The sequence below is a fragment of the Tachypleus tridentatus genome, chromosome 11, assembly GCF_004210375.1.
Source record: "Tachypleus tridentatus isolate NWPU-2018 chromosome 11, ASM421037v1, whole genome shotgun sequence".
Lineage (NCBI taxonomy): Eukaryota > Metazoa > Arthropoda > Merostomata > Xiphosura > Limulidae > Tachypleus > Tachypleus tridentatus.
The window spans coordinates 45,686,487-45,711,932 of NC_134835.1; the positions used below are offsets into that span (position 1 = coordinate 45,686,487).

Genomic DNA, 25,446 nt, shown 5'->3' on the forward strand with positions numbered 1-25,446 from the left:
CTGTTGTTGCTTATATTTTTCTCCTCTCACTTTCATTTGGAGATCTGTGTAGTTAAATGAAGTTGTCCTTATGCTGGATTTGGAGCAGCTTACTTCTAAGTTATTGGGAGTGATAGGTTTTTATTTTTCCTTTATTGTAATTTTCATGAAATATAAGAAGATGTACTAATTTCTTAAGAGATTTTTTGTTTTCAAGCTAAGAATTTGTTTTGAGATAACTTCAACAGTTAACAATAAATATATTTTTTGATATTTTTAACAGAAAATGATGGGGCTTGTATGTCTTTTTTATTTAAATTATATATGGATATATATATTTAAAGCAATTTTAGGTTAAAAATTACATTGAGAAATTTTTGTGCATTATAAAGTTCTTTATGCAGTAAAGAATGTTGTATAATGTGTGACAGAGTACAGAACTGTGTTTCAGGTGCTTGTCTTCCTAAAGGCATTTTCACCAGGTGAGAGGACCAAACTTGCCAATGTTACCTCTATTTTGGTTGGGAATGGCTTAATCCCCAGTGTGGTATTGACTAGTTGTCTGCAAGATCACCTGGTCAAAGAAGGTAAATTTACACTTACAAATATCACATATTTTGTGCATTAGGTTAGTTGAATTTGACATATTATCAAAGCCATCAACTGTTACTTTTATGGTGTATGAATTTTCTTTTAAAGCAGTTTGAAAAGTGTTTTTTTAATGAAAACTAAATTATTTTAATACAATGTTTTGTTTTAAACTGCAGGCATTGCTCTTGAGTTTTTGCTGGATTTTTTAAAGACTTGGCTAGCAGAGAAGGATGCTCCTACCCTCTGGACAGCTTTACGTAAAGCTCTGTTGGAGTCCAGACTTATGGTAATTTTATTAGTACTTTTGTCAAAAACTTTATTTCTTGTGATTTTTGCTATTTGAAATATTTGAAGGGCATGTTTTGACAATGTAATTTGAAATAGATGGCAGTCGTAATTTAAAACATTCTGAATTATTCACCATACAAATAATAGTTTTAACCACTTTCTTTTAAATGCCTTAAATAAAAATTGTGTTGAATTCAGTGAGTACCTGATAGTTTTTATTTAAACATTCGAAATGTAATTAGATAAGTAAATCTTAGAATAGTACTAAAATATTTTTGTTGATTTGTAACACAGGTAACAGCTACTGAAAAATACTTTGGTCAAGTGTACAATTGAACTTTTTTTATTTTACCATATCAAGTATTTGGTTGTGAAGTGATACCCCTTCAAACTTGACTAAATATATCTTTAAAAGATAACTTACTGAAATGTTGAAGAACGTAAAGTAGAATTAAAGTTTTTCATCTTTAGTTACTTATTTACACAGTATCTACAAATAAATTGGCATAACCTCACATGTATTTCATATAAGGAATTGACAGAGTAACTCTCTTAACATATGGTCAGTTCCAGGGACCAGTCACAGGACAGTTTTTACTTGTATATAGTTTTAATACTATAATGTATAATACAGTGTGTTGTCTTCACAAAATCTGGCAGAATTTTAGTACACATTACAAGTATTTTGTACACAGAAAAAAATACTTTTTAGTGAAATATTTTTACTAAATAATTGTCAGTATATTTGAGGATATCAAGTATTTGTTTTGAGTAGTCCCTGTGCAAAGTAATTTTTATGTTAAGATTAAAAGTAAAAATACTTTCTTTCGTCTCAAAAATCTCGTTTGATATATGTATTCTCTAGAACTTTCTAAATACATTTCAAAGATCTAGTTTCACTAAAACTTTATATTTTATCTACTCTATTATACAACATTTGTCAGTTTACCAACTTCAAAACCACTAAAAAAATTGAAATAAATCTGTTACACTTTTTTCCTTTTTAGAATGACTTCAAATAGCAATGTGAAATTACATGCATTTATCCTTAGTAATTTTAAGTTCGTAACAGTATCTATTTATAATTAAGATGTGTTATTTTATTGTATTTTGAATCATGTCTAACTACTATTCTACTCCATTATAATTTGTAAATCACTTGCACAACATGTAGACATGTTATGCTATTGAATTACGTTACCCACAAACTACTTGAGTACGTACCTCATGTAACATTTCTTTTTTATTATTATTTACTTCATCTAATCAAACCTCAACTAACATAAAGAGATACCTGTTTTTACATTTTGGTTACTTTTATAATAATAAATAAAAAATAAAACATGACAAATGTAAAGTACTTACCTAAATCTTTTTTTTTTATTGCTGTAGATTGTTGATGACACTTAACCCTACTTTTTATACTGATGGTAATAGTACACTAAATGAGATTTAATTAATTAAATAATCTACCAAAGAACATAGGCTAATAACATGTAAAAAATAAACAATTTTCCCTAACTCTCAGTTTTTCTGACTTTCTAACTATGTGACAAAGAGCTGTTACAAATTCATCCAAGCTAATCATTATCTTTCCCGTGGGAACAAAGCTTGAACTAACAGTGAAATTGACAATTTTCTGTGTAGAAAACAATGTTACAAAATGCATCATTTGATAGATTAAAACCTTGGCTTTGTATTTGTTATAGATAATGTCGAATTACATATAAAAGAGAACTGTTAACAATTCTTTAACGAGAGGATGTGACCAGTAGTTCTATAATCCAACAAAATTGAAGGCTATAAAAAATATGTTTTGTCTGAGTGGAGACAAGTGTATAGTGAGTAATTAATGTTTAATTTTGTACTTATTGGAAGGGTGGTGGATAAGATATAGAAGTAAAAATTCATCACACGTCACAGTAGGGGAAATTCGGGGGATTTTGTAAATATGGCTGTATAGAATTAAGAACTTAAAGTGTGTGTATATTTTTAAAATATTGATTATTAATTAAAAATTTGTGCTATACTGATTACAATAACATAAACAAAAATGTAGGTTAATAAAGTTTTGCATCTACATTAATAAAACTTTGTGGCATGCATAGTAAAAAATGCCTGTCATGATAAGGTTAATAATCTATTGTGATAACCTACTTACATAATAAGTAGATAATGTAACTTTCATGAAATGTCTTTCCAAAAATCAAGCTAGTGGATGAAATTTTTCGAAATTTGACAAGAACTTTTCTAAATTATTCATTTTCAGAAAAATATACTCTTCAACAAAAGAAATGTAAAAGGCAAAATATGAGACAAATTGTTAAGTTTATTCCGGGTAGTTCTGTATGACGTGTGAAACTTTGCACATTCACTGCTGAACATCCAAAGTCTGCAAAGGCGAAGTCCACGCTCACTAGGTGAAGTTTCACGTCACTCAACGTCAATAATGAGTATGCCCCCCGTGAGCATCAATAACTGTTTGGCATCTCCTGCCCATGGAAGCGATGAGATGACGAATCACATTCTGTGGAATGGCTGTCTACTCAGCCTGCAAAGCTGCTGCAAGCTAAGGTAGAGTCTGCGGTTGAGGTTGTCGCCGTCGCAGACGCTGGTCCAACTCGTCCCAAAGATGTTCGATGGGGTTTAAATCTGGTGATCTGGAGGGCCAGGGAAGAACCTTGATGTTGTGGTGTCTCAAGAAGACAGTGGTGAGTCGGGCTGTGTGAGGATGGGCGTTGTCATGTTGAAAAACTTCGTTGACGTTCACCATGGGGCCTAAGAATCTCGTCGACGTATTGTTGAGCCGTAAGATTCCCTCGGAATGTGCAAAAGGTCTGTTCTGGCATTGTAGGCGATGGCAGCCCACATCATGATGCTGCCACCACCAAATCTGTCAACATCCTGCACACAGTTTGCTGCAAAACGTTCACCTCTGCGATGGTAAACACGGGTCCTTCCATCCTGCCAACGGCATAAAACGTGATTCATCGCTGAACCAAACATGCTTCCATCGTCGATGAGGCCATACCCGATGTGCCCGAGTCCACTGCAGCCGTAGCTTGACGATGTTGCTGGGTGAGATATGCGACCAAAACATTTTATTATACTTGCTACAAGCCTTCTATCTCCCTTCTATTGGAATTGACTGATTCCAAAGCATCTCATACAAATCATCATGTGTCAACCCTTCACTAATAAGAATGTGACATACTCTCGTAATGCATGACTCCTATTAAATTCTACCAAACTGCTATTTCATGTTGGGGTGTACTCATATTCAGACATTTTTACTTTGTGTGAATCATGATTTTAAGTTTAATTTTTGAGGTGGGATTTCTTCATTGTTAATTTTTTACACTGAAGAGATCTTTTAGCTTGATTTCTTTGTCTTTATTTTTTTTTCTCACACTTGCTTGTTTTACTTCAAACACAATGTTTTGACTTACATATTTTTACCATGAATTTTGAGGTTCATGTTCCCACTTTAGGTGGTATACCTTTAGAACTATTCACACAGACCACAAGTGAAGGAGACAATCACTGGATTTCTTTGCTATTGTATCTTGTGAGATTGGCCATCACCTTTACCTGAGCTTGCCTCCTTAATCCCCATGAGCATGCTCAACCTGTTGGTCATTTTATTCAACATTGATGGGTATGTCACCAACAGTACATTATTATCGAACTGTCCTAGCAAGTGCTAGACCCTACCTTTATGAGCTGTTTAATACTGATCCTAATTGTGGCTAGGTTTGTCAATACAGAATCAGTGGCAGCTTTGATACTGATGCTTTTGAAATGCTTGTGGACTATGCTTGCACAGCTAGGTTAGTTCTGACAGTACAGTCTATTAGTTTCAACTGCAAATATAAATTCAGCAAAGTAGTGATTCATTGCTTTTGTTCTTACAGAATAGTTTGAAGTTTCACTTTACAAGATAATATATAAACCTCCCACTTGATTGTTACTAAAAGCAATTACATCAGTGTTAATATATTTGAAACACCTGCTGTAGCGATGCTTCACAAAGTATGTGAATGAACGCTTTTGGGGTTTATTTTGATTGAATGTAGGGGTGGATAAATTAGTTTAAGGCAATTTTAACATAACAACCAAACAAAAATAAAATCCCTTAGTTGTGAAGAGATTAGTTATTGTTTTATAAATGTATTGCACCATATAGAAAATAATTATTTGAATTATAAATATAGAATAATTAAATTATCTTTGACCAAATTATCTCTTGGAATTGAAGAACTTCAACATATCTGATCATTTTGGAATTTTCTATTAGAGCAGAAAAAAGGGAAGTACACTACTTAATCCTCATTAGATGCAAAATAAAATTAGTACGGTAACTAATTTTCCACATGGAATCTTCTCGGGCAATACTGATCAACCAAGAAGGATCACAGATAAAACTTAAAGTTGTACTGTTTTATACAACTAGTAGTGGTGGGAATAAGAAAAATATACATGGTTGTTCACACTAACAAAAGATAAATTTAAACTTGGGAAAAGTTTTGTGGAGATATGTTTAAAGTAGTGTCTGTCTAAGTGCAGGTGGTATATTTGTACTCATGTTATTCTTTGCTGATTTGTCAGTCTTAGGGGCAAGTTTTTTTTTTTGCCATGTAACTGAGAATAAATGAAACTTTATTTTATATCAGCTGTTAAAATTATAATCAAAACACAAAGAATGAATTCAAGGTTCTTTCATCTGCCATATTAGTAATCTTGAGTATTACATAATTGAGTTATGAAGAGTATTCTGTTGTAAAGAAATGTTGCTGCTAGCTAGACTATATTTTAGCGTACATGAAAACATGTTTTCAGATATGTTAGTGTGAAAAACTTTAGTAACATATATATATCAGGGTTCTTGTTGTATCTGATAAGGGAAAGGAATCTTAAGGAAATTATGCAGAAGTTTAATAAACTGAAAATGGGTGCTTAAAAATTGTTTTATTAATAAAAGCAATTTTATAATGTCCAACTCCCCCCTCCTGCCCAAGTTGAGCAGTCTTTTATACCAAAGCTTAAGGGCTGTTATTAGCTTGCACTTAGGAACAGAATTTAATGTGCTTTTCAAATAGAAGTACATCATTTAAAATCTCCTCTTGAATCAACAAGTAGGGTTCCAGTCCAGTGAGAGATTGACTGTATTGTATTGTTACTCTTTGGTGATTTTTTGCTACAGTTCCACAAGTTCTTCTAGTCTTATCAAAGAAACTAGTTCTACTATTTCTTTTCTTACTTCCTTTGTCCATGGTACCTTTTTCCTTTCCCATGACTTGGGATTCTGCAACCAGACTGCTTCTGTCTGTGATGGTACAAGATATTCTGTCCCCACAGGCTGTTGTATCTATTCATCATCATTCCTCAGGCTTTTATTCTAGGCTGTTTTTTGTTTTCATACCAAAGTGGAGACTGGCAGACTGTACTAGGTTTGTCCTACTTCATTTTAATTTTAAATCTGCCCCATTTCTCATTCTTAGGTAGGCTTTATCTACAGGTTTAACCATGACAAAGAGGAATATTGCAAATGCTTATTTGCATATTCCAGTATTTAGTCACATGAGGTTTATTTTCCTTGGGGTAGTTTCTCTGTTTTGCTCATTGCTCTTTGAATTTGCTTTGGCCCTGTATGTTTTGTCAGGCACTCACAGCATTCATTCATCAATTATATACTCATAGGTTACAATTTCCTATTTTTTGGTTGCCTGGCTACTATTTTCTCATTCCAAATTGGAGTTTACCAGTTACCCTTATCAGCTGCTCTTAGAGGTGGCTATAATAGGTTGCTAATCAAGTTGGAGAAGTTTACTGTGACCGATGCAATATCTTGTTCATATGGGTGTTTTTTTTACACACATCCCAGTCAGACCCACTATTTTCTTCTTTAATTTGTTTTATGGGTTTTCAGTTCTATTATAGCTTGTAAAATTTTATCCCTTTTGGGGATGTGATCTCCCATGATTATTTCATTCCCTTAGGTAAAGTTAATATGTGTGAGCTCTTTTGTGGGCTTTTCATGACTAGTGGAATATCACAGGGATCTTTTGTTGGCTCTTTTTACCCTTTTTCCCACCCTTGTCATTCGTTAACCCTGGATAGTTTGATATGACTTGCATGTTGGCAGATGGCATGATTCCTCCTCCTTATTGATATTCCACACTTCAGGGTTGCATCCCTTCAGGATTGAAAGGAGTGGAAGTTGATCAGCTGAAAGATTTGGAGTTTTTGGTCTGTGGCCAAGAGGTCTTTATTCCATAAACATCCTGATGCTTTTTATGGTATTTACATTTTGGTTAATTTTCTCCATCTGGTAATAATCCATTTTCACTTTTTTTCAGTGTTTTCTTATTCATCAGGACATTACACGTCCATACTTCTATCTTCATATGTTGATTTTTTTTGGGCCCATATGTTTAGTATTCCTATTATTGTGTTTCATTTTCTGGGTGCTTTTTCTCTTGTCATAGATCAGATTCATGTTCAGACAACTTTTATCTGACAGAGTGGTTTCTTGATCCTTTTGTTTTCTGGTGGTTTTGACTTCAGTGGTATACTCCTCACAATTAGTCTTTTGTTACATCCCTTAACTGCATATTGTCTTGGTTTTGCTCTGGTTATTAAGTTTTCAACTTGTATCAGACCTACACATTTGTCTGTTTTCCTGTTCTGCTTCTTCTCTGGGTAATTTCATTTTTCCTTTACTCTGTGTTCAGTCCATCTGATAACTTTTTTCTGGCCATCTAGGCTGTGATTTCTACAGCCTCTCCATCTCCAACTTCCTTGTCCAATACCCTTTCTCCTGTTTCTGGCCCTTTGCCACTCTCAGCCACTGGTGTTCTATCCAAACCTTCTTCTCTTCCATCATCACATGTGTTATTTTTCTGGTCATTGACCTCTTCTGACTTTTTTGTTTGCCCTTTGTACATGGAAGTTTCCCAATACAAATGGGAATTTTCCATCATTGGTTTCTGGATTCAGGGTTTTCTTCTGATCAACCCACTATTCTCTGTCATGCAGATTTCTATCTTGCCTTTTGGATTGGGGGTTTTCTATTTCCTTAGTCTTGAATTTTCAGGCATCTCTGTCCCATGCATTTAATTCTTCTTGATTCAATAGATATTTACCTCTCCTACACTTTTCCTATGGATGTATTTTTCCTGGATTTATTGTCTACCAAGGAGAGCTACCCTCCTAAATGGGGATATTAATGTGTTCCTGCACCGTCTTACTTTGTCTACATTTGATCCACTCCTCCAGTGCTTTTGTTTCACCTTCCCTAATATCTTCCTTCCTTTTCCTATTCACCTGTGAGCATTAGTATTTTATTTGTAATTAGTGTTTCACTTACTCTTTATTTTTCTTTGAATTGTTCTTCCTTCCTCGTATTTTGGCAGTTTGTGAGGATAACTCGTCTGCTTTGTCACTTTCCTTCTATTTGACATCTTTATCTTCATCCTAATCCAGATAGACTTCTGTGTCCTGTACATGCTCTTCTCTGTTATGTTGCTTACATGGCTTCATTATGTGGTGTACATTCCTACCCTTTCCTTGGCAGTTGTCCACTATGTGTGTTCTTTCTCTTCATTCTTCTCCAGTTTATCATCTGCCTCATTGTTTTAAGTGTCTTCTTTTGTAATTTTATATCTGATATTTTCATTGGCATTTAATCTCTGTTGTCCATGGGTGGTACTTCTTTAGTTGGTCATGTGGGACTACTTATGGCATATTCCTCTCTCACTGTTTGGATTGGTTTGTGGTTTTCTTTTTCTTTGGGCTATTGTCTTTAGCCTGTAATCATTCTAAGTATCAGAATTCAGTGAGACTTTAACTAAGTTTTTCCTTTTTAGGGGCTGTTTTCACATTTGTTAATGTTTATTATTTGAATCCCCATTGTAATTAGTGGTGTTTGACCAGGTATTCTTCAACCATTCAAATTTACACATATTATAATTCCATGCCAACACAATGCACACTGTGTAGGTGTGAGGTTCTACAAGATTGATTATAGATTTATCTTCACAACATAATTGCTTCACAAATTTGTCTGTTCTGGACTGTATCTGCCCAAGAACTACATAGGTAAAGTAGAATGAGATAGCTACCCAACCCTGCCATGCCTTGTGTTGAAGAATTCAGTATTATCTGCATTTACAAATGGCATTTCATGTTTACCCATTGCACTATCTCAGCTGTTATCATCCTCTGCATTTTACCCTCTTCTAGTGGAATCTGAGAGTCCTTACCACTTTCAAGATTCAAGCTGCTGGGGTGGTGGACCATGGAGGCATTCTCTTGAATGGGTTAATGAAATACAAATAAAATATAGAAATGGTTATAAAACCATTCAGTTGAGAGTAGGGCAGTGGCAGTCCATTGGTGTAGATGGTGATATAACCTCCAGTATGAAATTGAAAACAAGTGGGATTGAAACATCAAAATTGCAGTTTACCCCTTTGTTTGGGATTCCTCTTCCTCCCTCATGTGGATATATATCAGTTCCCAGTGGCTGGGTTTTGGATTTAGAGTGGAATCAATCAACATAAATTTTCACACATATTACTGATATCTATATTCCACTCTTGTGAGTCATGGTGAAGATAAGTGCAGGCTGTTAGGGTTCTTTCCTTTTCACTATTCCACAGTGTTATTCAGAGAATGTAAATTCAGTCAGGGTGTTTCTTGTCAATTGGACTTTTGAGGAGGATGGTTTTTACATTATGGAGACATCTTTTTGACACCAGATGTTAGGCTCCTGGATTGGTCTGTCATATTCACATGTGCCCCGTTCATGAGTAGGGGGTACTAGATCACTTCCAGTCTCATCAATTTGAGTGAAGTTGGTATGATCCCCTTTCCAACCTCTGCCAAGGTGGCTGGGTTTTGATTTCTAGTTGAATTACCACCAGTATGATCTTTTTCCTACCCTCAAATGGATGTTGGTTCCTGGTGGCCTGAGTTGTGGATTGTAGTTGACCTGCTATTGGTATAATCATTTTCCTTGCCCCCATATAGATGTTGGTACCTGGTGGCTAGGTTTTGGATTGTAGTTGACACTGACAATATGACCCTCATCCTACCCCCTCATAGATGTTGGCTCTCAGCAGCATTGATTTGGGATTTAGTTGACTTGCTGTGCAGGGGTGTAGATCCTGGGGGGACAGGGGGTACACCCCCCTTCATTTTAGGTGAGGGGTATGGTGCATACAATCATCCCCTCATACAGTTTGGTCTGTTGAATTGTTTTATTGCATCACAGGCCTACAAATTGTGTGTTTGTTTTTGTGATTCTCATGTTCTTACTAATCGAATTACATAATTAGGCCTAGATGTAGGCTTTTTCAGTAGCTGAAATGTACATCTTTAATATAGGTGTGTTTCTGAGCTTTTTGATCTAAGCAATAGTTTGTAAGTATCAATCAGTAGGCCTAAGTATACATGCAAGGCTTGCAAGCACTATCACAGAATCTACCTACGTCTTGTACGTAGTGCAAGATTAAGTAAAATTTTTATTACAACAGATTGAACAGAGCATGAAATTCGAAAATATTACTCCTAAACGTAAATTCCTATGATCCAGATTTGGCAGGCCATTTGTAGCTTGTAGTTGCATCAACCTTATGTGTATATTGTGCAGTTTTCTTACGCCATTTGTTCTTATGCATATCTAGCTAGTTTTATTGTCGAACACCTTCCTCTCCTTAACTGCTGAAGCCACTGACAATAGTGTACATTTAGTGTACAGTTAACAACAGGTTCGGGTCGCTTGGATCCAGACATGCCCTTGCCCGCTCAGTTCCAGAAGAGCCCTACATCACCCCCCTCTGCTCCCTTTAGTCTGAGCCTCAATTTTACAACAGGGCTCATTAGACCTGTGTTTGTGGCCCTCATTAATCCATGAAATTTCAGATTATCACCTCCCTCTAAAAAAGTGCTGGTGCTCTATGGTAAAAGAACAATATATTCTCTTGTCATAGATAGTAAAAATATTGTATTTTCTTGTATAATTAGAACACAAAAGGAGCAATTTCAATGGCCTGAAGCCTCTACTCAAATTGTATTGCTAGTTCTTGTTTAGGTGTTTTTATTTAATAGACGTGCTTATAGACATTATATCACATGTTTGCCTTTTGATGAGCTTTAACAGGAATATAATATATTTGTGATTGTTTAAGTATATTTTGAGAAACTTGGAATTACTTGTGTTGTAACTAGCACATGTTATTGTCCCAGCGATGCTCAGGCGGTCAGTCGGCTTGGTAGTCACTGTGAGGTTCGTGCGTTCAACTTATATACATTGTACAGTTCAGTCCTACTTCCATTCTGTTCTATCTTCGTTCATTGTATGTTAGAGTTTTTCAATAAAGACTGTATTTTAGTCTTTTGAGTCATCTGGGAAACAGATTCCAATTATGACAAGCAAGTGTCTGAAACTTTCTGCGTCTAACCAGTTACTGGTACTACAAGTGACAATGCAGATGCAGATCATCCAACAACCTCAAGCAAAGGAATAAAAAACTTGCCATACAGAAGAAATACCCTGTTCATCAGAGGACGAGTCTGAAAATGCTTGTGCAACTATTGCACATCATGAACCACCAGATAGTTGTGAAACAAGTTTGTGCAGTAATGAAAAATCTGACACTCCACAGATACAGTGTGGAAACCCATATCATCCAGATGCACAACTAATACCAAGACAGAAAGCAAAATCTCAAAATATCGACTTCCAGGGCAAGTGGTTTGATGAGTTTCCATAGCTGCACTTTAACAATCCCTCTCGGTGTGGATTCCTGTACGTGATGAGGGGACCTCCCAAGGAAGGTTCTGTTCTGTCTGGTTACCTTCTCTGGGATCTCTGTGAAGGGGAGGAGAGGATCCTGGTGGTTGAGGGGTCCAACCCTAACACACCACTTTGGGTTTGAATTCCTGTAGACAGGCGGCCTTTGGGTGGCCCCCCCTTGGGTCAGTCGGCTGGTCCACTTGGGTTGGAGTCAACCAAGCACCAGTGTTGGAAGTTCTCAGCAGGTGTTATGGACATTGTGCCTGATGCTGGTGTTTGGGTATAGTGCTCACGAAACCCTGGCATTGCTGCATTGTCCTTGCATGACATTGTAGTGCGTCCCCTCGTAGGGCTCCGTGGTGGGTGGGGTCAGTGGGTACCAAAATTTTTCTTTTTTCCCTATGGATCCTCCTACAAAAATTTTAAATAAAATAGTGAGAAAACAGTCAATAGGTAAACAACCACATCTTGAAGACTCTGAGCAGCAATTTTCAACATCTGTAACACACGTACCCCATTTTCTTACTTTTTTTTTTTTCAGAAAAACCTTTAGGGCAAATGTCCCCCTTTTTTTATTCAGAAGGGACTAGAGGGTTTTGCCGGCTCTCCAAAGTCAGTAAAGAAGCTTTGATCTGGAGACATATTAGTTGAAACATCCACAACCCAACACAGTGAATTCAACGGCAATTGGGGATATACCTATTGAGGTTACCCCTTATGCTACCTTGAATTCATCATGAGGAGTTATTGTTTGGGATTTGAAGAACGTCCCCGAGTCAGACATTCTTGCTGGTCTCTCAACTCAAGGAGTTTCTGCAGTGAGGCGCATCTCCACTCGCAAAGATGGAGTTACACTGCCAACAGATACCCTCGTTTTGACATTTACATCATCGCGTGCACCTGCCACCATCAAGGCAGGTTATCTAACTTGCAGGGTATGGCCATACATTCCAAACCCTCTCCAATGTTTCCAATGTCAGAGGTTCTGCCACTCAAAGACATCATGCTGTGGTTCCCTGACATGTGCTCATTGTGGTGGCAAGGACCACGATACCTATGAATGTGATATGGACCCACATTGCGTCAACTGCAATGGTTCTCACTCTTCCTACTTTCATTCTTGCCCAAAATGGTTGGAGAAAACAGAGGTGCAGTGTCTGAAAACGACTCATAACATTAGTTATTCTGAGGCTCGGAAATTGCTGCCCGCCACTCCATCTTGGACATATGCTGCTGCACTTCATTCCACAACTACAGTGGGAATGCAGACAGATGTCTCTGTGCCTCCAAGAGAATTGTTTTCTAAACAAATGAAAAGCCTTTTGACCTTCTTGGTAAAAAAGGTTGATGAATCGACTTCCACACCCATCTCTGTTCCTCCCATACATTCCAACAAACCTCAAGATCCACATCCTTCAGTTTCAAATACAGGCATTTCTTCTGATACATCTTTTTCTCTCACCCCAAGAGGCAAAACAATCATTCGTTTGCATCCTCAGTCACTGGAATCCCCTTCCAATAACAAAGACCTGCCCAATCGACCCAGAGCAGGATCCATGGAGGTTGATAGACCTTCTCCGACTAAGAACAGTAAGGAAAAAAAGACGGTCGTAAACAGAAGTGTTCTCCAGCCACTTTGCCTACCCATCATTAAAAATGGCCACCTTCATACAATGTAACTGTCGAGGTTTACGTTCTAATCTGGATGATATCAAAACACTGATTGCTCCTACCATTCTATATGTCTTTCCTTACAAGAAACATTTCTTAAACCTGCTGATACAGTCACCATCCAGCAGTTTTCTTTGAACAGATATGACAGGCTGTGTGATGGATGAGTACATGGAGGGGTGGCACTATTGGTTGATCAGCATGTGCCCACCCTGTCTTTGTCACTCAACACACCTTTGGAGGCCATAGCCATCCATGTTTCCTTGGGTCATACCATCACTGTTTGTTCTCTCTACCTGTCCCCTGGAGAGACATATGATCAATCAGACCTTGATACTCTCGTTGAACAGTCTCTCTTTCTGCTCCTGGGAGACTTTAATGGACATCATACCCTCTGGGAAGGTGCTGTTATTGATGGGAGGGTTTGCTCTGTAGAGCGTATGCTCTCTGATCACAACCTTTCTCTTTTCAATACTGGTTCTTCCACTTATTTTCATGCACCTAGTCAGTCCTTTACTGCTATTGATCTCTCAGTTTGCTCCCCTTCATTATTCTCCCATTTTTCATGGAGGGTTGACAATAATCCACTAGGCAGTGATCATTTTCCTATACTTTTGAGAGAGACTGGCCGTGGTCGATGCCACCTACCCACGTGTTCTGGTGGAAGCTGGATCAGACAGACTGGTCCACTTTCACTGTTCTCGCGGAACATTATCCTGCCATCGTGAATCAGCCATCAATAGACGACTGTGTGGCAGCGGTAACTGGCTGTATTATACAAGCAGCTGCTCAGTGTATTCCTAAAACCTCGACTAATTTTCCACGATATCCTCGTCTGTGGTGGAATCATGCTTGCCGCCCTACCCACGTGTTCTGGTGGAAGCTGGATCAGGCAGACTGGTCCACTTTCACTGCTCTCGCGGAACATTATCCTGCCATCGTGAATCAGCCATCAATAGACGACTGTGTGGCAGCGGTAACTGGCTGTATTATACAAGCAGATGCTCAGTGTATTCCTAAAACCTCAACTAATTTTCCACGATATCCTCGTCTGTGGTGGAATCATGCTTGCCATTTAGCACGGAAGGCTCAAAAACGGGCCTGGGATACTTTTCGTAGATATCGAACACTTTCGAACCACATCGCTTTCCAACGGGCTCGTGCACATGCTAGGTGGGTAAGACGTCAAAGCCAGAAGGAATTTTGGATTAAATTCACAACCAGCATATCTTCTACCACCAGTTCCAAGATCATATGGGACAGGTTTCGAAAGGTTAATGGGCCCTACATTTCTGTCCCCCTCTCGAACTTACTCTCTGATGGTCAGGAGGTGACCGATGTTCGGAACATCGCAAACACTCAAGGTGAAAGCTTTTGCCGGGTATCTAGCACTTCTGCTTGTTCCTCCACCTTCCTGGCCATCAAGACTCGGGCAGAGCGATCACCTCTTTCCTTTCGAACTGACTGTTTCTTTGACTATAATTGTCCCTTTACCCTGGTGGAACTAAAAATGGCCCTTCATCGGTCTGCCAGTATGTCTGTTGGACCTGATGATATTCATTATGACATGCTGCACCATCTATCTCCTTCTTCTCTTGATGTCCTTCTGATTGTTTTCAACCGGATCTGGCAGGAGAGTGTTTTTCCTGATGCCTGGCGCCAGGCTATTATTTTACCTTTCTCTAAGCCAGGGAAAGATCCCAAGATTCCTTCAAACTACCGTCCAATTGCTTTGAGGAGCTGTCTATGTAAGACATTAGAAAGGATGGTTAATGCTCGTCTTGTTTGGTTCCTTGAATCAAACAACCTCCTCTCTCGCCCACCCAGTGTGGGTTCAGACAACAGCACTTCACCAGAGACCACCTAATTCAACTTGAAACATTAATCAGAGAAGCCTTTATCAAATACCAACATCTTGTATCAATATTCTTTGACATAGAGAAGGCTTACGACACAACATGGGAGGTATGGCGTTTTGCGAGACCTCCATACATATGGGTTGCGTGGCCATCTACCCATGTTTATTAAAAAATTTTTAATAGACAGGAGATTCCAAGTTTGTGTGGGTTTGACACTTTCCCGTTCTTTTGTACAGGAACTTAGAGTCCCTCAGGGCTGTGTTTTGAGTGTCACACTTTCAGTATGAAGATAAATGGCATCACTGAACAACTCCCTCTCACTGTTGCGAATGGGCTGTATGTCCACGACTTTCACATCTTGTGTCAGTTGTCGAACATGAGATATATTGAGCGACAACTACAAACTGCCCTCAATCGTGTACTGAAGTGGATTATGGCAAACGGCTTTAATTTCTCTCTTTCTAAAACTGTTTGCATGCACTTTTGTGGCTAACAAGGTATTCACCCTGATTCTGAACTTTATATCGTTGAAGTTTCACTGCCAGTGGTCCATGAGACCAAGTTCTTGGGGCTTATCTTTGACCATAAGCTGACCTTTATACCACACTTAAAGCAGCTACAGGTCAAATGCACAAGAGCACTGAACATCCTCCGTGTTCTCTCTGCTGCCAGTTGGGTAGCAGATCGATGTTCTTTGTTAAAGGTATATCGTGCTCTTATTCGATCGAAACTTGACTATGGATCAATGGTGTATGGCTCTGCCAGACCCTCGGCCTTAAAAATGCTGGACCCGATTCATCACCAAGGCATTCGACTCTGCACTGGAGCTTTCCGTACCTCTCCAGTTCAAAGTATATACATTGAATCTCATGAACCTTCTCTACACCTTCGCCGTTTGCAACTATCTTTACTATATTCTTTGAAACATCATTCCTTACCAAAGCATCCCACCTGGGGATGTGTTTTCCTTCCTCGGTGGGCAGTACTTTTTCAGAACAGACGATCTGTCATTGCTCCGTTTGGCCTTTGCATCCGGGCGCAATTGGATGAATTGGGTCTGTCCTTGGATAACATTGCAGATTCCACAGGTTGGCCCATCCCACCATGGCTTGGGACATGGAACGCAGCTTGCAGACATGGCAGCTAAATATGTCTGCTTCAGCACCATCACTCCTATGCCTATTCCGTACATGGACTATGGTGTTGTCTTCAAGGCTCGGCTCCGTGCCAGCTGGCAGTCCACTTGGAGTGAGCAACGTGACAACAAACTTTTTCAAATCAAACCCAAAATTGGACTTTGGCCATCTAGCTTCCGTAAAGTTCGGAAGGAGGAAGTTGTTCTCACTAGGCTACGCATTGGTCACAGGTTTTTAACTTATCATTTTCTTTTATCTGGAACTGATGCACCAATGTGTAGTTTGTGTAACACTCAAATCACTATCAGCCACGTTTTACTTTCTTGCCATCGTTACAATTCTCAACGATGGCATTTATTTTAAACATATTTTTTCCCAGGGTCAGTCTGTAACATTGGACAGAGTTATTGGTGATGGTGACTCTGTCCACCTTGATAATGTTTTTAATTTTTAATGGCCATTAATCTTTTAATCTCATTTAAGTGTTGCATATTTATTCATTACACCTTTTAATTGGTGTTCCTTTTTACAGTTTTAATCTCTCTCCTTCAATTTGACATTGGATAATGGCCAGAACATTAAATAACTCGACACCAGGACTGGAAAGGCCAACTTCAGGTGACTAACGCTACTGCTTGAACTATACATTTGAACTACTCGTTAGTCGTCCTGGCGAGTTGTTATTTTACTTTGCTGCATATCATTTCACACTTTTACTACTTAACTTTTAGTACTGGCCATATTGACTCATAACCCGGAACCAGGACTGGAAAGACCAACTTCAGGTGACTGACGGTGGTTTCTATACTTACCTGTTAGTCTTCCTGGCGGGTTATGATCATTACCATTCTGCTACAGGTAGTTCTTTATAACTTTGTTGACTGGATGTCAACATTGGATTTTACACCATTTTCTGTTTTAATTGCTGTTTTGCTTTTATCTTCATTTACTTTTACATATTTTACTCCATTTACTTGACTTTTATCTTTTTACTGGACATTTGGCTACTCATTGTTACAATTTTGCTATGTATCTTTTAAAACTTCTATTCTTTTAGATTTTGATACTGGTTGCTATGACACATAACCCAGAACCAGGACTGGAAAGACCAACTTCAGGTGACTGACGGTGGTTCTTGAACTTACCTGTTAGTCTTCCTGGCGGGTTATGATCATTACCTTTTTGCTAGAGTAAATACCTTACAACTTCTTATACTCTGCCTTCTATCTTAACATTGTAGACTAGGTGTCAACATTGGTTTTATACTTTTTTGTTTTACCTTCATTTCCATTTATGTCTATTACTACATTCATTTATTTATTATTATTTTTTTATTTTTATTTTTACATTTTTACCGAATGTCTGGTGCAGATAGCCTCGCTGCTTTGTGCCATAAAACACTAAATCAATCAATCAATCAATCGTTCCTCAGTGGGCTGTACTTTTTCAGAACAGACGATCTGCCATTGCTCCTTTTGGCCTTCGCATCCAGGTGCAATTGGATGAATTGGGTCTGTCCTTGGATAATATTGTAGAATCCACAGGTCAGCCCATCCCACCATGGCTTATTACAGCCCCCAAATGTGACCTTTCTTTCAGTCATCTGAAAAAGGCAGATACTCCTGATTGGAAGTACCGTCTTTTATTTACTGAACATGTTTCAAACAACCATTCCATTCCAATTTATACAGATGGTTACAAATCAGGTAATTCAGTGAGCTCTGCCATGGTTTGCTGCAGTTTGGTGGTTGTGAGCAGAATCCCCTCTACAGCTTCTGTGTTCACTGCTGAACTGTATGCTATATCTCTTGCCCTGGATCTTATTGAAGCTGAGCAGTACTCCAACTGCACTATTTATACTGATTCGCTTTGTTCTCTACTGGCCCTGGAATCGCTACATGTTGGTTCACACCCTGTTCTCACTGATATTCAAAACTGACTGGCCCATTTCTCATTAACTGCTACTTCTATCCAGTTTTTCTGGATACCAGGCCACGTTGGTATTCGTGGGAACGAGCTTGCAGACATGGCAGCTAAATATATCTGCTTCAGCACCATCACTCCTATGCCTATTCTGTACATGGACTATGATCCTGTATTCAAGACTCGGCTCTGTGCCAGCTGGCAGTCCACTTGGAGTGAGCAACACGACAACAAGCTTTTTCAAATAAAACCCTATATTGGGCTTTGGCCATCTAGTTTCCATAAGGTTTGGAAGGAGGAAGTTGTTCTAACTAGACTACGCATTGGTCACAGTTTGTAACTCATCATTTTCTTTTATCTGGAACTATTGCACCAGTGTGTAGTTTGTGTAACACTTAAATCACTGTAAGCCACTTTTACTTTCTTGCCATCATTACAACTCAACGATGGCACTATTTTAAACATGTTTTTTCCCAGGGTTTCTCTGTAACATTGGACAGTGTTATTGGTGATCGTGACACTTGTCCACCTTGATAAATTTTTAGTTTTTTAATGACCATTAATCTTTTTAATCTCATTTAAGTGTTGGATATTTATTCATTACACCTTTTTAATTGTGGTTTCCTTTTCAAAGTTTCAATCTCTCTAGTTCAGTTTGAAAATGGAAAATGGCTAGACCATTAAATAACTCGACACCAGGACTGGAAAGGCCAACTTCAGGCGACTAACGCTGCTGTTTGAACTACCCGTTAGTCATCCTGGTGAATTGTTATTCCAGTTTTGCTGCATGTCTTTTAAACTTTTATTACCTTACCCTTTGGTACTGGCCATAATGACACATAACCCGGAACCAGGACTGGAAAGACCAACTTCAGGTGACTGACGGTGGTTCTTGAACTTACCTATTAGTCTTCCTGGCGGGTTATGATTATTACCATTTTGCTAGAGAAAATACTCCAAAACTTCTTTTATTCTGCTTTCTCTCTTACCATTGTAAACTAGGTGTCAGCATTGGTTTTATGCTTTTTCTGTTTTTCAATGATGTTTTGTTTTACCTTCATTTCCTTTTCTGTATTTTACTACATTTAATTTGTTTTTACCTTTTACCGGACGTTTGACGCAGATAGCCTAGCTGCTTTGTGCCATAAAACACTAAATCAATCAATCAATCAATCAACTTCGACAATCAGACATAAAAAGTCAGATGCTTTCACTGTGCCAAGGTGGAAAATAGAGGCTTTTTTTATGGGAAATTGGAGAGGCCAGTGGAGTGTACCTTCATATCCATTGGTTTTTGCAACTGGAAAAAGGCAAAACAGAAATTCAACGAACATCAATCCTCCTCTCAGCACAGAATCGCTACATCTCCAGAAGGTTCACTTGATGTAACTCTAGTGACTGTCCAGCTACATGATGGAAAAAAGAAGCAGCAGGAAGAATGCAAAAGAAGTCTAACCAAAATATTCAGAAGTTTACATTTCTTACTGTGTCAAGGTTTAGCATTTTATGGACATACTGATATGGAGGGGAACTTCCTGCAGTTAATGAAGCTTCTGGAAGAGGAAGATCCTGAGTTGACGGCCTACTTGTCAAAGAAAACCACATCCACATCACCCCAGGCTAAGAATGAAATAATGGAGATGTTCAGCCATCAAATACTGAGAAACATAACACACGAAGTGCAGCAAATTAAAATCTTTGCATTAATGGTTGATGGCACTCAAGATGTTACAGGTGCCGGACAGGAAGCAATATGTGTACAATACGTAGATGAGAACCTTGACGTCCATGAGAGATTTCTTGGTTTGTTTCCAATACAAGTTGTGAAACAATATCCTCGACTATACTTGATGTACTGACTAGACTCAATTTACCACTGTCAGGATTAAGAGCACAAACTTATGATGGAGCCGCTAACATGAGTGGTGCATACAGTGGATGCCAGGCAAAAATATAAGAGAGGCAATTGTCAGCTTTGTGTTTTCACTGCAGAGCACACAAGGCTAATTTAATAATGCAACATGCAGTTGAAGCTTGTGAATGTGTTCGAGATTCTATCCAGTAGGTACATGAACTTGATGTCTTGCTTCAGAGGTGAGGCAAATACAAGACAATCTTTGAAAATATTTTATCGTCAGACAGCCACAATGGTCCAGTTAAATACATCCACCCACTGTGTGCAACACGCTGGTTGTGTTGCCTATTTGTAATTACATGTGCTAATGATCACTACAGTGACATTGTTGATTCTTTGTCTGAATTAGCAAATGAAAAATCAGATGTAGCAGTGAAAGCACGAGGTCTGCTGGACAGATTTGACAAAGGAAAGACAGTTTTAGGATTGTTGATGGCTCAGCATCCATTAGCTGCATTAGAGGAACTAAACTGTGCATTCCAAGCAAAATCAGCAACAGTATCTGGCATGACTGAAGCATCTTCAATGACAGTTGAGCAATTGCAGGTATTGTGAACAGAGGAAAATTACAACAAGATATTTGATGAAGCTGAGTAAAAGGTAACTTCCCTGGATCTCGTGCCTATTGAACTACCACACATTTGCAGACCCTTCAGACGGACCACAGGTGATGGCTCAGCACACCATTCTGCAACAGCTAGAGATTACTACAGAAGCCAGTATTTTCAATTTGTGGACACAGTCATAGAACATCTGACCACTAGATTCAATGCAGACAACAATGACTTTAGGCAATATCTGGCACTTGAGAACATGATCATATCTGGCAAGATTGACAACTCGGTTATAAACTTCTATCCAGAAATCTCTGCACAATGGCTCGAGTTTCAGTTGCCCATGTTCAAAGGAACAACAAAAGTAGTATCTCTGAAAGGTGCGAAGGATGCTTACTGTAAATTGCATGAAACAAGCCAGCAGAAGTGTTTCTTCTCATGAAAATTTTGCTTGTATGTCCAGTATTCAGCTGTGAATGTGAACACAGCTTTTCTGCTTTTCATTTGTATAGTTTCTAGAACTTCATAAACAATTATCTAAAGTTTTTAAGGAATGCTTATATTTTAATTTACGTTTTTCTCAACTATATCACTAGCTCTAGATATTATTATGCACATATGTTACAATAAAATGTTCAAAATTAAAGAAAAACACATGTAGATACCTTTTAACTCTTTGTGGAATAATTTTAAAATATTTTCATTCAGTCATGTATAGTTTTACATCTTTTACATTTTCACTTGTAGTTTATTTTGTAACATTTTGTTTTCTTTATCTTTTAAAATTTACAATGAAATGTTAGCTGGAGCTTATGGGCCATTATAATGTTATGATCTACAGTTTATTGTCAGCAAATAGCAATATGGCTTTTGCACATCTATACCTTTCTTACACTTCCCCAGCTAGAGAATAGTATGTAAACTTAAGAAAAATCATTAAGTCTTTAAAATTCACAGTTGAATGTTGTGCAAGAAAAGAGTAATGAATAATGCCAACCTTTGACAGGTGCCATGACTGTGCTGTGAAATTTACAATGTACATGTAGTCGAAGGACTTTGTATTTTACATGTCAATAGTTCAATTAGTTATACATTACTTTCTAGAGACACTCGTATACAAGACTAAACATTTGTGTTTCAAGATCACCCTTGCAATAGTTGAGAATTTTCATAGCACGTGGATTACATGGCATGAAAACTGCAATTAAATTATTTTTTGAATGTTTCTTTTGAAACAGAGGGATTAAAGCTTAGATAACATAATTCATATTAAAAGACATAATTTCATTGACATATATGGTTAGTAAAGTGGTTTGATTACATTTTGAATGTAACTCAGTAATATGAATAGAAAAGCAATTAAAAATAGCATTATTATGACAGGATTAAGTGAAAAAGTAGTAAAAAGTAAAATTATAGCACACAAATGTTTAAAATTTTGTACTTGAAAAAAAAGCGTGTCGAAGTCCTTTACTCATAATATTTTTATATTCAAACTATATTATTTTTGTTAACCCAATTCATATTTAAGGCTTTTAAATTGCCATTTTTACACTTATGAGTCATTATATCTTTTAAATTCTTCCTTGGAGTATGTGGTGTTAAGACACCCACTGATTTCCTCTGAGAGTGATAGGTTACACAGAACAACAGGAAGTTCAACAGAAAATTTATCATAAATGAAACCTGAATTCTTTCACTTGAATTTATAAAAAATGTACATATGAAGAATGTTGTTATTACTAGAGAGGGAGCTCTGCATCTGTATGTATACATCTCAGACTGGGAAAGTATAACATACAGGAATCAACATTGTTATTTTTCTCAGGGCACATCCACTACCAATGAGATTGTTGCTCATACTCAAAGAAAAATAAGGAAAGTTATACTTTCAAGTGGTTATTTGATCCACCAGTTGAAAAGACTGTTATTTACTTTCACATAATATGTTCAACTGTACAGAAATCTTTCCCATGTGAAGGCACATATGATGCACTAGGTGAATTTCTCTAGAAAATAGGTAACTAGAGTGAAAGGAACTTGGTTACTTCCTTGAATGACGTGATGTGTTAAACTAGTCATGTTCATGTGTGAAAAATTGGAAAAATTTTGCATTAAATGAAAGGGTAGAAAACACATGGTGTGACTGCATACTGTAGATAGTTAAGGTAAAGTAGTATGATTGTAGTTAATTTTACATTTTGTATATCATTTTTATAAAGGGTGGTAATAATTTATAATTTGATAGTATATTTTTTATCTGTTTCTCGACTCCATATGATATTTCACCAATATAATTCTGTTATATACTCAACAGCATACCATTCCTTTTCCATATTTGCTAGATTCTCTTAACCAACTTCCATTGTGCTAAGTTTAAATTATCCCAAACTTTGTAGTGTGGTTTTTATGATACTGTAAAATCTTATGCCACCCCTTTGTGGCTCAGGAGTAAACTTGTAGACTTGTAATGCTAAAAATTGGTTTCAGTACTTGTGTTTGCACAGCACAAATAACCCATTGTGTAGCTTTGTGCTTAACTGCACAAATTTTGTGCCAGTGTTTTAAGTTATTCTAGAGTGGTGTTATCCTTATCATTCCATGGACTGAAAGAAGTTAAAAAAAATTACAAATACCTATTGCAGAGAGTAGTAATATTTTCCTTTCGACAGAAAAGTATATCTTGCATTTGCTTTTGACTAATGCATACTTACTCTAGCCATAAAATACAAATTGACATTAGGCCTTTTACCTTGTTTTTCTGATAAAGTTGATTTCCTAATCAGGAGTAAATCAGCACAACAAGTGGTACTAGTACTGCAGACTGCAACTCCACATGTAGCCCTAAATGGAAATGAAGGGAAAAGTGTTTTTTTTTTGTATGAAGAAAGTTTAGGTCACACAAAGAATTGGAAAAAAGTGGTAGATTCTTTTAGTAAAGATGATCTTACTGTAGAAAGATTGATGTAGTGAGTAATAAATTGCCATGGAAATTAAAAGTTTAACCTTATTTACTGTGAAACTAAATATATTTGTATTCATATCAGAAAGAAGTTCAAAGAGAAATCAACAGCAACTTGGTAATGAATAATATTGTAAATACACTTTTGATGCCATACTTTTCAACCAGTCATATGTACTTCCCTAATTTTTTTACAGAAATCCAGCAGTTTTATGTTGTTTTTAATATTTTTTGATATTGTAGTTGTCTTTCAACTTAATGAATGATAGTCTTCTGTAGAAATGTGTTTACTTTAAAAAGTATCATTTATTTGTGCCTACATCAACTACAAAATTTTACAGATCTAATATCAATGAACTTGACTTCCACTGTATGAAATGCTGTGCATGATTGGCTTCTTATGCGAGTAATGGCCAATTGGAAACACTGTTTCATACATATACCTTGCTCATTGTAAACAACAAATGATGGTCAATTTTGCGACAAGACAGCTGTACATTGATTTTTTTGTTGTTGTGGATTTTGTGAAAAATCTCAGCCATAGGCCTTACTTTCACACAGTACAAATTGTTAACTCATTTTACTTTTATTGAGTGGTGTTTTACTCGTAAAACATAATTGTTGTATGGTAAATTTCGAATCTTACAATCCAATGATATTGTATGTGAACATGCTCTTTTATTGGCTTTGAGATATTTGGACATGAATGTTCTTAATGATATAGATTTTATATACCTCAGTCTTAAGACTGTTGCTTGTATGTTTTTTTATATACCAACTTGTTTATAAAATGGGTTGGTTTGTTATGTTACAAATACCAGAAGGAAAGAAGAATGTAATGAATTAATCAAATTATTCTTTTAGTTTTTTATTAAACCTGGTAATATAAAGAGTTATCTACTAAATGAAGCCAGGCATTAAGAAATAAGGTTGCTGGTTTTTGAATGTGGATTTCAAGAACTCACAGGTGACAAAATCTCGAGTCCATTTACATTGTACCATTTGTCAAGGTGAAATATTTTACACTAATAGTAGCAGTAATAATACATGTAAGAACTGTATAACTCAAGGGACAATTGTGTGTATTGATTCAGTATGCCAGCTTTCTAAAAATTTAGTACTTCATGATTTACACTCTAGTGAAATCTATCTAAAAGATTTAGATGAATTCACAATCTGTCATCCAATTTTTAGAATAAAGTCTTCTATATATGTTACTTTTTACTTTATAACAGCTATATTTGAAATTTGCACTTGTTTGAAGAAGAAGTTATGTATCTTGATACACTGAGAAGTCTTTTTTTTTTCCTGAACATTATAGAACACCACATATGCAATCTGATAAAATCATATTCCTATATTTACAGTTTTTGATATTTTAAAATGTCAGTCACTGTTTTCTCATAACTTGGCTTAAACAGTAGGAAGAAACATCATCTTTCTTAACATATCAAAAACTGTAAATATAGGAATATCATTTTATCAGATTGCTCTTTTCATGCTTATCCTTATTATAGTTATTTATTGAACTGCACTTAAATTTCAAATGTAACTTATAAGTACAAAGCATTTTGTAGTCTTGTCTTTCAGTACTGTAAAGTATTGTATGAATAATATGTGTAGCCAGTCATATTGTTTGATCTCAAAACCTACCAATATATGCTGCTTTTAACAGTGAGATAAATTATGTATCATGCAAATTAAATATCAAACATTCATATGTATTCTTCAGTAAACTTCTAAGATATCTTTAATCTACAATCAGAC

General features: G+C 36.9%; 1 protein-coding gene across 7 annotated transcripts in view; it reads left to right on the forward strand.

The window, feature by feature from the left end:
- Window positions 1–25,446, forward strand: part of LOC143232081 (eIF5-mimic protein 1-like) — a 69,239-nt gene that overhangs the window by 16,973 nt on the left and 26,820 nt on the right. For all 7 annotated transcript variants that reach the window (XR_013017371.1, XR_013017372.1, XM_076467144.1 and 4 more), the window contains 2 exons: window positions 431–566; window positions 747–856. Coding sequence is in view for 5 of the 7 variants with exons in the window: in XM_076467144.1 (XP_076323259.1) it covers window positions 431–566; window positions 747–856 (246 nt within the window). In the remaining 2 variants the exon portion in view is untranslated. The remainder of the gene's footprint in view (window positions 1–430; window positions 567–746; window positions 857–25,446) is intronic.